The 14819-nt window shown below is 41.6% G+C and overlaps 1 protein-coding gene across 2 annotated transcripts in view; it reads left to right on the forward strand.

Moving 5' to 3' along the window:
* The window catches only part of RAD51B (RAD51 paralog B), a 665539-nt gene that overhangs the window by 427672 nt on the left and 223048 nt on the right, over window positions 1-14819 (forward strand). For both annotated transcript variants that reach the window (XM_090033201.1, XM_090033202.1), the window contains exon 12: window positions 523-647. In XM_090033201.1, coding sequence (XP_089889327.1) covers window positions 523-647 — 125 coding nt within the window. The remainder of the gene's footprint in view (window positions 1-522; window positions 648-14819) is intronic.

Genomic DNA, 14819 nt, shown 5'->3' on the forward strand with positions numbered 1-14819 from the left:
CATGCTGCATTATTGGAAATGCCTTTGCCTATGTTATCATTACTGATCAGAGCAGAGTATGCAAAAAGTATTTTCCTCAAAGGTTATAGAAAGTTCACGTGATTGAGAAGATACTAAAACTGTACTTCCAGTTAGAGGCCCAGTTTCATCCCTGCTCTACAAGTTTTACAGAATCTGTCAAATGTCTAGTAGTATGGAGTGTTGTTTAATTTTTAGATCAGAGGCATGATTACCATCTTTGCTGGCTCCACAGTTATGCCCCATAAACCTCATTCTTTATTGTTCCTTTTAAGAACTTCTTTTTGCTAATCTGCTTCCTTGTTTTCCTAGGCCTTGGAAACTGGGACCTAGAAGGCAGGAAAGCAGAATTCAGGCAATTGAAAATCTGAGCTAAATTTACATGTGAGAGATGATTGCTTAGCTCATGGAATTAACTGGGAAACTTGATAATGGTTGCTCAGCAAACATGTATCTCAGGTGCAGTCATAGCAGATTGGACTGAATATTTCTATTTGTTTTTAGTTTCAGGAGCATCTGGGAGCAGGAAGATGGAACCTGGGTGTATGATGGCAGCACTGGGGAACACATGGAGTCACAGTGTCAACACTAGGCTCATACTGCAGTATCATGACTTGCAGACAAGAAAGGTGAGAAATTAATGGGGGAGAGGAGAGAGAAACACAAGGGTGATGCTCAAATGCATATAATTTTCAATTTAGAGCCTGGTCTCACTACCACTGGGTGCCTCACATTCTTGAAAGCAAAATCTAGAACTCTTGGTTCCAAAATACCTTTTATTAGACCAAGTGAGACCAACTGAGAAACTGCAATTTTTTTCTTTCTTTTTCTGCAAGCGTTCAGGCTCATGTGCTTGTCATCAGGCTCAGGGAAAGTTCAAGATGGTAAAAAGTCCCCACAGGCAGGAAATAAACTTCATTTTTGCACAGAGGAAGCAGAAGCTGGAAAACTAACCTTCTGGGCCCACGAGAGTCTCTTTGTAAGTTTGCTCTTTGTTGTGTAGATCAAGCAGGATTTCTTCCCTGGTGGTGTCAGATGGCAGGCAGGGAGATATAGAAGTTAAGTTTGTAATCCAAAATGGGCTAAAATTTGGCATCTTCCATGTTTCAGGTATGTATGTGGTAGCTGTGTTGGTCTAAGCCAAAAAGAAATGCAAAAATCTAGAACTCCTTGTTCCAAAATGATACTTTTTATTAGACCAACTGAGAAATTGCAAAAAAAAATATCTTTTTCTGCAAGCTTTTGGGGTCTTGAGATACAGATGCTAATAATTAGAATGCCATGACCCTCGGTAGGAGAAGTGGTCCTTTCTCTGCCTGTCTGCAGCCCCTGTCCTAACTTCTTTTTTTCAAATTTCTGCTGTATTAGGATAGAAATCATTTTATACCGTGCAACTGTTTCCAAGTGAAATTTCACTGTATGCACGTACAAGCATAAAAGCAAACATAGAAGCAGTTTTCCAGAAGCGTATTATTGTTAGGGAGAGAGTTCCCCATTTTCACTGAGAAATGTCATTTCAGTGAAATACAGTGACTTTTTTTTACTTGCAAAAATGATTGTTTCATTTTTGAGGATCCCAACGAAAAACTTTGGGTGCCAAGATGTAAAGGAGCTTGCTTTTTTAAGAATCTAGCAAAATTCATGATGTAATGTCCTCCCTTGGGCTATCTGTGGTTGGAATCTCTCTGAGCTTCACATACTTCACTATTATGATGAGGTAACGCTCTCCAAAGATCCTGTCCTTCCCTCTAATGTTACTGATTTCCTGTTCCTTAAAGTAGTAATATTGTCAGAAAAGTGATTGTTTAAAACTTGCATCTTCTTAGTCTTCATATTTGCTCCCCATGTGTCTTCAAATCAGAGCTGCTGGTTTTCCTGATACAAACCAAGGTTTCTCACTGTTAACACTTGCACAGCCACAGGAAGAGCAAGCAAGTCTATTCTGCCATGCATGTCATCATAAAGTTCCAGCTTAAGTATTTTTATTACTGGAGCTGATATGCGATGGGAAATAGTATCTAGCTAGAGCCTCAGATTCCAGGCTGTTTTTTAAAAATGAATCTTTTGACTCCCGTTCAGTGAGTGGGACATTTAGTCTTGAGTCACTGAAAAATCGGTACTCGTTTGTACAGAAATATACTACTGACATTGGCTGCTCTTTAAAAAGCTCACCCTAATTCTGATTTACATTCTCTGCCCCAGGGAGTGCTTGCTTCTTTAGATACGTTGGGCTTGATAAAAAGAAGTCAGTTGAATCTTGGGTTGTTCTAAAGGTGGTTTGTAAAGGGAGTGGTATTGTTTTTTGTGCTGCGCCATGAAGTACAAGGCTAGCTAAACAAGCTTAGAAACATTTTTCCAGTTTTTGACCTGAGTAGTATATAAATATGAAGCCTGATCTTTCTTGATTTTATTATGGGACTATTGGGTTCCAAATGTGTTGATTTTTTTTCCTTCCGAATGCTTTCATTAAATACATCTTCTAAAAATATCAGCGTGCTGTAACTGATTTGCCTATTCCAAACAATCTGGTGTCAGTTCCTTGATACTTGTGATAATATGTTCTAGGACAGTGATCCTCAGTCAGAGTGCTGAGAGATCCTTTAAAGGATGCTGTACAATATTAGTACTGTTAGGTGTGAAAACAGCTATAATTAACAAGATAAACCCAGAAATTTCAAATACGAATCTGCAGTGTCAAAAATACTCAGACTTGTTGTGGCCTTTCTGAAACAGAATTATGAATTAGATATGTGTTTGAATATATCTAATTCATTCACCCAGTTATGAATTGGATGTGCCATACAGGGGTGTATTGTGAGGGTGTTAAACATATAGCCAGTCTCCAGTGCTACCCCTGTGTCTGAACTGACCCAGACCAGTCCAGCAGGCAGGGGCCAGGATATATGTCACCTGCTCCGCCCATTCTGGCCACTCCAGGATCTGTGCTATATGTGGCACTCACCCCGGATGATCTTGGACTTGTATTGCACACGGTACCTGCTCTACCCAGTGTGAGACCATTGCCTCAATCTGACGTGTGGATGAGCCTCATGTCACTCATCTGGCTTGTGGGGCCACATGAGTTTGACACTCATGCTGTTTTGGATAGACCATATATCTATAAAATATATTATTCAAATAAAGCACATTGATGATGTCATCAGTATAGTCCTGCTGCTCAGTAAATTTAGCAGGTCTGTCTGTTTTCCTTTTTATAAATATTTCATTTCATAAAAGCAATTAATATTTTATAATTGTCCTATCATTTACTGCTAAAGCAAGGCACACTAGAATTATCCCAAACGATTCTGCCATCTTGAGCAGTACCTTATTCATTCAATTCTTACAATTATAAAAATGTACTTTCTTTTCTAAATTGTTGCCTTCAGACGAGATCATATATCTTGACTTCAAAAAAGCCTTCGATCTGGTATCCCATGATCACCTCTTGGCAGAACTGGCTAATTGTGGCCTTGGGTCTACCATGGTCCGCTGGCTGGGAAATTGGCTCCATGGTCAGACCCAGAGGGTTGTAATTGATGAAAGTCAATCATCAGGGTGCCCTGTAACCAGTGGGGTCCCCCAAGGCTCTGTTCTTGGACCCATATTGTTCAACAGCTTCATTAATGATGTGGACATTGGAGTCAGAAGCGGACTGACAAGTTCGCTGATAACACCAAACTTTGGGGCAAAGCATCCATGCCAGAAGACAGGCGGGTGATCCAGGCAGACCTAGACAGGCTCAGCAAATAGGCAAATGAGAACCTGATTGTGTTTAATGCTGAAAAATGCAAGGTTCTCCACCTTGGGAGGAAAAACCTGCAGCATCCTTATAGGCTCGGCAGTGCTACACTGGCTAGCACTACAGAAGAAAGAGTCTTGGGGGTCATCATTGACCACAAGATGAACATGAGCCTTCAATGTGATGCTGCAGATAGTAAAGTGACCAAAATGCTGGCTTGCATCCATAGATGCTTCTCAAGCAAATCCCGAGATGTCATTCTCCCCTTGTACTCGGCCTTGGTGAAGCTGCAGCTGGAGTACTGCATTCAGTTTTGGGCTCCGCAATTCAAAAAGGATTTGGAGAAGCTTGAGAGAGTCCAGAGAAGAGCCATGCTCATGATCAGAGGTCAGGAAAACAGACCTTACCACAACGGGCTGAGAACCATGGGGCTCTTTAGCTTGGAAAAGCGCAGGCTCAGGGCTGATCTGATGGCCTGATAAGTTTATCAGGGGTGACCACCAGGATCTGGGGGAACGTTTGTTCACCAGAGCGCCCCAAGGGATGACAAGGTCAAACGGTCATAAACTCCTCCGTGACCATTTCAGGCTGGACATAAGGAAGAATTTCTTTACTATCTGAGCCCCCCAAGGTCTGGAACCTTGTAAATTGGATGCTTATCTTGCTGGGATCCTATGACCCCAGCTGACTTCCTGCCCTTCGGGCGGGGGGCTGGACTCGATGATCTTCTGAGGTCCCTTCCAGCCCTAATGTCAATGAAATCTATGAATTTTCAGAAGTGACTAATGCTTATGGATTCTTCAATTTCTGAGTGCCAAACTGAATTGATTTTAAAGTGGTGTGATTATCAGGAGGTGCTGAGAGGCAGTTCTTTTGAGTATCAGAACCTTTTAAAATCACTGAATAAGGGCATCCAGAAGTTGAGGCATGCAAAATCACAAATCACTAGAAAAGTTTGGTCTCAGTTAATACAAAGTATTCATCAAAGATCTGGCCAATTGAAATGATCTTGTCAAAGTTTGGAAGTGTGGTTACTAAAAGAACCTAGTTGCTCTAGAGATCTAGTGTCTAGTCCCTGGGTTTATTCACAATGTTGTCTGCTTGTTTAGAAACAAAAGCAAGTTTTTACTACTTTTCGTCTCCTTAGTCTTGGAGAATCAACACCACTATGGAAATGAACTGGGATCTGTTCTGATTCACATGTAATTAGAGGAATTTTAGAACTTAATGTTAAAAAGAACTGCAGAAACACATTTTTCCCTCCTTGTTTACACCTGTGCCTTCATGTTGTGGTCAATAAGGTCAATGATATAATTGAGTTTTAAATTTTACCTTTTTACATGTGAACTGGGTGAACTTGCTATCAGTGACAGTGAGGCAGAAATGCAACTTTAAAGGCATGTGTCGGGTTACAACCTTACTTAGAAGCTATTGCTGTTTTTGGAGCAGGTCATCGATTAGTATTGTCGAAAAGTCGTGCTGTTCAGTGAAATCAGTGTACTGTAGCTTATGCTGTGAAAAAAGCTGCTTTTTTCCTCAATTCTGAGAGAGTTGAAAGTAGGAGAAGTGGTAGATGTAGTTGGATGAAACAGTTCTTAACCCTCCTTGTGAAGTGGATCAGACTTGATTCCCCTTTGTAAAGCGAGATAAGTCTGTTATTGTATTTGGTATTGAAACATCCTTAGTGTATGCTGCTCTAATCCAGTGTACAGCAACAATGTGTGCCTGGGCAGGCCTCCAGCTGGGTCACTCTGGCATACCACATCACCGGCATGAAGAAATGGTGGGGGAATGGGGTTTGCAAACCCCCAAGGTCGCATTCAGAATTGGGTGGTGGGATTGTGACATGATTACGTGTGGCTGAGCTTCATTCCAAAATCTGTCCCATATAACTACAAGGAGACCCTTTCTGGCACAGAAGAGAAAAACACTTTGGAGGAAAGAGGCCTGCTTATTTATTTTAGAAAGCCAATCTAGAGTACAAGTCTCTCTATTAAAACCCCCAGCTCCTCAGGTTGCTTATTCAAAACAAGGTTTACAATACAAAATAAACACAGTAAAGTGCATGCAGTTGTAGCAGTCCCTCAGAAACTGAAGAATAATTTTCTTTTAGCAGCAGACCTTATAGGAGACTGTGTATGTTCTCTTTGAAAATTAGATGCAACTGTGTTGCCTCCATCCCTTTTGCTCCTGGGTCCTATCTTCCCTTCTCTTCTCTTCCCTATCTTCTCTTCTCCTAGCTTTAGGCTGTTCCCAGCGGCAGATCTGGGGTGGAGGACAGTGGGGGGTTGTGGTTTCACCCTCTCCCCTTTTGGCTGTCATGCATGAGCACTTGCATAGGGTCTGGCAAGAGTCCCTCCTTTAGTGTGGCTCAAACCCGGGGAGTGAGCACTGGTACCATTGTGTGTCCCCTTCTTTCCCCTCTGCTGAACTCAGAGAGGAGGGGGAGGGAGGAGAAGGATGAACAGCAGCAGCATTCATCCCCCACCCCTCCAGGTTCTGGAGCTGTGCACAGCTGGGGACTCCAGCCAGATCCTGCCCCAATAACTATTGAGCTCAGAGCTCACTGCACATGGGTGGCACTGCCAAAATTGAGGGGATGGTATCCCCGTGGCCCTTTTATAGATCTGCTACCGGCTACCCTTTCATTAAAGTAGCAGTGATGTGGTAGTAGCCTATTCCAGAGTAATCTTCCATCACAAGAAATCTCCAGCCTGTACACATATTAATCATGTCATTCAAGTACCGAACCATGAACTACACTGATGAGTTGTTCCATTAACTACTAAAAAAGGTCTTTTAAGTTCTGTGGAACCCCAAGTGTATTGGTGATATGAAAGGCTTCCCAGAGAGTTTGCAAAAAAAATCTCTTTGGACTTATTTATGAAGGGAGTATTCCAGTATACTTTTACTCTATGTAAAGTAGCACTGTATGTGGTTTTCCCTACACAGTTAAGTAGGTCACTGTCCTAGGCATTTATTCTCCTGAAATGTATGCAGATACATTTGGGCCTGTTGGTTTTGGGCCAAAAACTGTGAGCTTAACCAAGGACTGTAAGACCCCCATAGTAACCCCAAGCTTTATCTTTGCCTTTATCTCCTGAATTTCAGCCAATACACTCAGAGACTTTTGATCCTAAGTTGACTGGGTTCTCTTCAGGAGCTGGCATGCCAGGATTTTTAAAGCCTGCCATGCTGTCTTTACCATTTTCTTCTTGAAAATACAGAGCACTGAACTAGAAAAATCACTAGTTGGATTGGTATAGCAGTTTGTATAGTCAGTCCTGTTTGACCTTATACCTCTCAAGGGAGTTTTAAGGCTCATAGTATTGTATTAACGTTTGCCTAAAATTCTTTGAGACCCTCAGGTGGACAAAGTTAGAGAAGCACATAGCTTTGTTTTTTAATTGCATTATTTTTTCTTAATCATTTCTTTTAAACAGAGTATGTTTGGGATTAGATTAGGGGTTAAAATGGTTACAGTCAGGCAAGGTGACCTATTAGATGACAGTTTTCCTGCTTCAGGTAGTGTTGCAAATCCACACGTCCACAGTGACTCATAAAAACAAGAGCAAGATTTCTCCAAGTCAAAGTAATGCCACACATAATTTTCAGGTTTTCTTTGGTTACAGACCAGCTGTTTTTATCCTGGTCTGTTCAGTATTGTATGACTAAGCTTTCAACAAGCATTCCAACATTGTGACTGTTATACACCCATGACACTTGCTTGTTGTGGGTAGAGATAAGTAGATATTTTATATATCCAAGAAAGCTATGGGGATGAAGACTTGCAAAAAAAAAATTAGTTGAAAATCTTTCCAATATTTTAAAGTTGTTATAAGTTTTGTGGGGTGAATCTTTTAAATAGTATATGTGATTGTGTTTCCATCACTAATTGAGGAATGATCATTAAAAATAGTCATTTTATATACAGAACCTATAGTATTTTTATTCTATAGCCACTGGAGAACAGGTTACCTAACCCCCTTGTAAGTCTGCTGACATCACTGGTAATGTTGTAGCATGTAATGGTTTAAAAATTAGATAGTGTCAGGTGGGTTTTTTCTCCATCGGAAAGAGAGGAAGCAAATAAACCACAAAAAAAAAAACAACCACTCAGAAACAAAGCAGTGACACAAAGGGGAAAAAACAATTGCTAACCACAAGGAACAATGTAGGGTTGATACTTTAAAAAATCTGTTTTAGTAATTTGTATGATAAATAAAGTGATAACTTTAAATTATATCAAAATCAGACTGACATGCAAGCATAATGGAGGATTATAGCTCCAAATTACAGAAGATTCTAGATATTTTAGAGAGGTGGGAATATTTAGAAGAACTAAAGCAATGAAATTTAATCTAAAGAACTATACATTTTGGATTCACTCTGGGTGGAGATAAGTTTCAGCCCAATTACATTATAAGCAATGCAGTTGTGTTTTCTGTAGCATCTCTTCCATGACCTGGGTACCTACGAGCTTTACAGAGTTACTATAACTCCTAGTTACAAAGTTAAATAATACAAGCAAAGGAGATAAGTGAAAATATTTTCAGTTGAAATTAGGTTTGAAATAAAGCAAAGCTTTTCTAATGGCAGGATCTGCAGAAGAGAATGTTCTTCCACCAAATGGGGTAAGACAGAGGGGAAGCCTCTTCTGTCTGAATGAGAGGAGCAAAAAGAGAATGCCAAAATCTTTGAAGAGAGAAGGAGGAAGCCCACAGAGAATTTTAAACACAACAGTTTTGAGCTGGATTCTGAAATGGATCTTGAGCCAGTGAAGGTGTTGGAGTTTGTGGAAGATGTGGTTGTACCTCCTTGCATGCATGAGGCAGGAAGTGTCATTATGCACATTCTGTATTCTGGTCTGCTGGGAATTAGGGAAGCCACAAGGAAGGATATTTCAGTAGTCAAGGCAAAAGGAAAGGAGGCCGTGGCTGAGGGTTTCAGCTGAAGTGCAATCAAAGTGTTGACAGGCCCAAGCATACAGATAAAAATGATGTGCCATGCATTGGTCTGGTTCTTTGTGGGAAACATCCGCTAACGCCCACTTGTGTATCAAGGGCAGTAAAATGGTCCTAATACTGCACTACTTTTAGGAAAGTAATGCCAGAAAAGGCTTAGAGTGTATGATGTGTTGGCCATCAGCTCAATGCAAAGCAGTGACAAAAAAAGAGTATCAGTATTCCAGGTGATTGAATATGGAAGCTAAATAACACTGAGGACTGAGTGTCAGTGTAGAAGTGGAACAGATTTAGAAGCTTGGCTGTTACAGCTATACAACCAACCATACCACACTTTTTTTTGTATAAACCATACCTACCAAACAGAAAATAAGCTGTCTAATGATAAGATGTTTCCTGCCAATGCAAAGAGAAATAACTGCACTGAGTCATTTAAAGGGATGAACATATTGCCAGAGACTACATTTTCCAGGTGGAGATGAAACTTTAGTGGTTCTATAATACAGGGAATATAACTTCAAAGTATACCAGTGTGCTTTAATATAAGCTTATTCCCAGGCCACAGAGCAGGCTAAAGTAACCAGATTTGCGATCTGATTAACTCAGACTGTCACACCATTTATGGGAGGTCCTCTGAGAAGATTATTTTACCCAATCTCATAGACTTTGCAGAATTACATAAGTGGAAAAAGCTCCAGCACAGCAAGATAATTTTCTTGTTTACAAAACTCTTAAAGAAGCTAGTCTTTTATTTAGTTTTGAATTGTGCCATTTTCCTTGCTGTGTTCTCAGTGGAAGTAAATGTGTAACATGGCTGATTCTTTTTATCCTTAACTCTCTGTTAGCTCTAAAGGACAGTTTCCTTTTGTGACGATTCTGCATAAGCATCGTCAACTGGGTCTTCCTAGGAAATGCATCTGTAGGGCAAACAGGCAGGGGGAAGGGCCACAAATTATGCCTTACTGTGACTCTCACCAGTCTAACTGTTCTCATTGACTTGTTTTCATCTTTTTTTCTGGTATTCCAGTCACAGCTGCAGTGGGGAAAAGCTGAATTAGATGATTTCACTTTTTTATGACATGATCATTTCATTAGTCTTGGAATTTCAGAATAGCACTCACAGAGCATTGATTGGAAATCTACAAACCCTTTCAGTTGAGAAAGGAGGGAAGTCTACAATCTCTTTAGTCTTTTGTAGATACTTCCTCTAGGATAGGTAAGCTAGTTTGATGTCTTCCTTCCCTTTAAATTCCTTTATTTGGACTCAAGGCATAACAAGAAAGATTTCATAATAATGGTTTGGTGTATGTGAGAAACTCCAATTTTAGTGCATTTTAAACAATAGCATCTCCTTGTAAGAGATGGTCAATTGCTTGTGGGTGAAAGATTCTTGACCAACAGCTTTCAAAATTGAAATCTTTAACCATAGAGAAGGACAAGCACATGCAACAGCATTGCAAGCTTAATAGATTGTGAGCAGGATGAAACTAGATATATTGACATCCTGTGTGATGATTGCATGAAAAATGGTTGCTATAACAATACAAGCCAAAGTGCTAAATGATGCGGTAAGAAGAAAGTAGTAGGCTTGCTTACCAATTTCTACAAGTGAGACATCATTGGGCCACTTGGCTGACTTAAGTGTTTGTTCATGTTTATGCTGTCTGCCATGAACTTCCCTCCTAATGGTTTTGTGTGAGATGTCTGTACAACGTAAACATTGCCTTAGTGCTGTCTGTGCTAAATGGGACTGGATTTATGACACTCTCTTGTTAACTCTCTTTTAAACAAGGAAAACATTTCTATTTTAGCAGTCTTAAAGAGTAACCCATGCATTTAGGTGCTCATATACTAACCACATTGATGAGTTCTGGATGAAAGCCTAATAGAAAAACCCTCAGCAAGGTGGAATCCCCAAGCGTTTCACTCATTCATTATTTTTAATGAGCTTTGTAAGTGGTTTAGTAAATATTGCACTGGTGCAAATTGCCAGATTGACAACCTGCAGCATAGGTAACAGCACAGTTTTACTAATGTTGAGACACTTTAAACCAGGAGCACAATCATCTCTATGAAAGTAAGAAGCAAGTTCAGTCATTCAGTCCTTGGCCTTCCTACTGAGACTGCCAACAGAGGAGCCAACTGTGTTGTAGACAACTGTCCACTAGGAATTGGATAGCAACACCCAAGCTATCTTTTGGGGACCAATCAAACAGCTTTCAGCTGGTAATTACCTGTGGTTGCTGCCAGCCCAGGCTGGTTGTTAGCCAGTAGTTGTACAGGTCATTACGCGTTTAAAGTACTATACAGACACAAATTAATTAGTCTTTGTTATCCTCCTGCAGTGTTATTCCCATTGTATACCTGAGAAAATGAATCACCCGAGAAAATGAGAGAAGACAAGTGACTTGCCAAAGAGTAAATCAGTTGCATCTGGGAACAGAACTATGATCTTTTGAGTCATGGTTCTTTGCAAGAACCCACGTGCTTGCTTACATCAGTAACATGTTGACATTCTGTTTCTAGTGAACATTGAGACATACTAGCTCAGCTGGTCTGCGTTTGAAGGGAATATCAATTCACATGCACGTTCAGCCAGACCTGTGATATAGAAGGCAACCTAATTCTGGCTGGGAGCCATGGCTTGAGATTTGTAAGACATTCTTGTTTTTCCTGATCATCTCGTACCAAAATATTAGAATAAGAAAATCTTAACAATGTCAATTTGATCATAGTACAAGGGGGATGCCCGCTCCACTGAAACCACTGTTAACCAGGGTTTTTAACAGTCTCTTCCTATCTTCCTAAATTCCAAAAGTGTTACTTCATTGCCTACTTCCTTGACTTCTCTGCTACTTTTAAAACAGTTGATCATATAGCATAGCACAGCACAGAATAATCTTTTATTTGTTTGCATAGCTTGTTTTCCTGTGCTTTCTATGGCAGTGTCTGCTCCAAGAAGAAAGGATGCTCTTATGTTTATGGCACTGGACTTGGCCTTAGAACTGGGTTCTACTTCTGGCTCTGCAACAAACTTCTTGTTTCATCATTAGGAATGACTCAGTTTCCCCATGTGTTAAATGGGTGTAAGAAAGTGTCCTTATTTCACTGGTGTGTTATAAGAATAAATTAATTAATGTATAAGGTGGTTTCAGATTTGTTTGTGATGAGCTTATTAATTAACAAATTTTCCTCCAATCTAGCTGGCTCAACTTTTGGTGTCTCTTCAGAGAAATATTCCTTTTTTCTCCTCCAGTTTCTAGTCCCCCTTTTCTACCTTTACCTGCTCTCTGTAGATGAAGTATCCACTGATATGGTTTTAACTATCATATTTATGCTAATGAGTTACAAACCTCCGGCTTCCCTCCTGACTTGTTTCCTTTCAGCCTGACCCTGAGATGCCACCTCCTGTATTGCCATTCATCTTAACTCAACAGGATTAAAACTCAGTCCTGAACTCTCCTTTAAACGTTTTTCCACTTCTCATTCTCTGTCACTGTTGATGCCACAAACATTTTTCTTGTTTCTAAGGCACAGAGCCAGGTACTCATCTTTGACTCTTCTCTCTCCTTGGGAAGTGGGCAGCCAATTCCCACTGGTTAGGCACCAACTTGACCTGGGCTGGGTAAGTGGAATCCTAGACTGAAACAGGCCAGGAAGACAGGAGGTCAATCCAAGAACAAAATCTAGGGATGGACTGAGTCAGGAAGCTGAGGGATCAAACAGAATGAAATCCAGGAAGTGAGTCAAGTTAGGAAACCAGGAAGTCCAACAGAGGGCAAAGTCAAGGAGCAACCCAGAGGGAGCAGCAAGGCAGTCTTGAATCAGGTTGCCTTGTTTCCCAGACATTTTGTATTTCATGTCAGGAATTTATATGGTCAAGAGTGTATATGGTAACTCCAGTGGTAAGGAGCAGGTGGAAGGGCTAGGCCCTGTGGGAGGCTTCAGACCAGCTTTGGCTTGCTTGGGTAATTGGTTGGAGGGTGGCAGGCTGAGATGAGTGGTCATAACTGGCCAGGCCAAGACCCCAGGTTTGAGTCTGCAGCCTGACAGTCACGGGCATCTAAGCCAGTGGTTCTCAACTTTTTGTACCCGGACCCATTTGTAAACATTGATGGCCAGTCCCAACCCAGTGCCCCTCATTCCCCAGTGACCCACTGCCCCCGTCCCCTAACTCCCCCAGTGTGTGTGGGGAGGAGGGGGGACAGGACATGGGGCCCCAAGCAGACCCTTACAGGCTGGGACTCTTACAGCCAGCAATGGAAAAGCTACAATTTTCCCACATTTTTCTCCTTTAAAGGAGAATCCATGTTTAAAGTTTGTTGATCCATTTTTAAAGTTGGTTTGTGACCCTTTCATATATTATTGCAATCCACTTTTGGGTCACGACCCATAGGTTCTGAAATGCTGATCTAAGCTACATGCAAATTCTGCCACTATTTACTCAAAACCAAGCTAAGACCTGCCTGTTTCCTTGTTTATTTAGCTGCTAAAATTTTTGTCCAGTCCCTTATCCCCCACATTGATTGGTGTAATATCTTTTTATGTGGTTTACTTGATACCTATGCTATTCCACCTTTTTATATCATCTTCCCAGCCTGTTTTCCTGTCCATATCACCCTTCTTTTTGAACTTCTGGGCTCATATCCTCTGCTTCGTTGCTTGAAATTTTAGTCTTTTGCTTTGGTCTTCAAGGACCAGTATAGCTTTGTACCTCTATGGTTATTCAATCTTATCTTTGTTATCACATTGCCCTTTATTCTACCATTCTGGTAGTTATATCCTTTTCAGTTCTCCATTTGTCCATCTCAGCACTTTTCCCCATGATCTACCCTTACACAATGGAAACTTCTTTTTGTACTGGTCTGCAAATCTTTGCCTTCTCAGACTTCTGCAGTCTCTGCCGTTTGTATATTTTATTTCTATTTTATGCAAACAAATAAAAGATTATTCTGTGCTATGCATTAAGCGTTGACCATAATCTCCTTGCTCTTACCTCTATGTTCCCTCTCACAAATCTTTTCTTACGTTTTTTTTATTCCTTCCTTTCATGGCATGATATGTAAAATCATCCTGAATGCTCATAAACAGGGGCTGTGTCTTTGGTTCTGTATTCTGAGGCATCTCACATGCTTTTGGTCCCAGCAGGTTAGGTTGGGAACACAATGTCTGGGTGGAGTGTGGAAGCTTACTCATAATACAGCTGTTCTAAAGATAAACAGAGGAGTGCAGTCGCCATGGCTGTCAGTCCAGCATGTTTTACAAACTCTAAATTCACAGTTCACTAAATCAACATTTAAAAAAAAACAGCTGCAGCAGAATGGCAAGGGGGAAGGAGAGAACTGATAAGTGCAAGGTGTTGCACATGGGGAGGAAGAACCGGCACCACACTTACAGGTTGGGGAACTCCCCTCTTGCCAGCACGGAGACGGAAAAGGATCTTGGAGTCGTCATTGACTCCACGATGAACATGGGCCGGCAGTGTGGGGAGGCAGTCAAGAAGGCCAACCGTACCCTGTCGTGCATCCACAGATGCATCTCGAGCAGGTCCAGGGAGGTGATCCTCCCCCTCTATGCGGCACTGGTCAGGCCGCAGCTGGAGTACTGCGTCCAGTTCTGGGCGCCACACTTCAAGAGGGACGTGGACAATATGGAAAGAGTTCAGAGGAGGGCCACTCGTATGATCAGGGGTCAGCAGGGCAGGCCTTATGAGGAGAGGCTACGGGACCTGAACCTGTTTAGCCTCCACAAGAGAAGGTTAAGGGGGGACCTTGTGGCCTGCTACAAACTGGTCAGGGGGGATCAGCAGGTATTGGGGGAGTCCCTGTTCCCCCGTGCGCTGCCAGGAGTGACCAGGAATAACGATCACAAACTGGCGGAGGGTAAGTTTAGATTAGATATTAGGAGGCGCTACTTCACAGTCAGGGCGGCTAGGGCCTGGAACCAGCTTCCAGGGGAAGTGGTGCAGGCTCCTAGCCTGGGGATTTTTAAAAGGAAGTTAGATGAGCACCTTGCCGGGGTCATCTGACCCCGGTGCTCTTTCCTGCTAAGGCAGGGGGTCGGACTAGATGATCTACCTAGGTCCCTTCCGACTC

Source organism: Crocodylus siamensis, chromosome 2, assembly GCF_052110815.1.
Source record: "Crocodylus siamensis isolate JL-2025a chromosome 2, ASM5211081v1, whole genome shotgun sequence".
In the NCBI taxonomy this organism is placed as follows: Eukaryota; Metazoa; Chordata; order Crocodylia; family Crocodylidae; genus Crocodylus; species Crocodylus siamensis.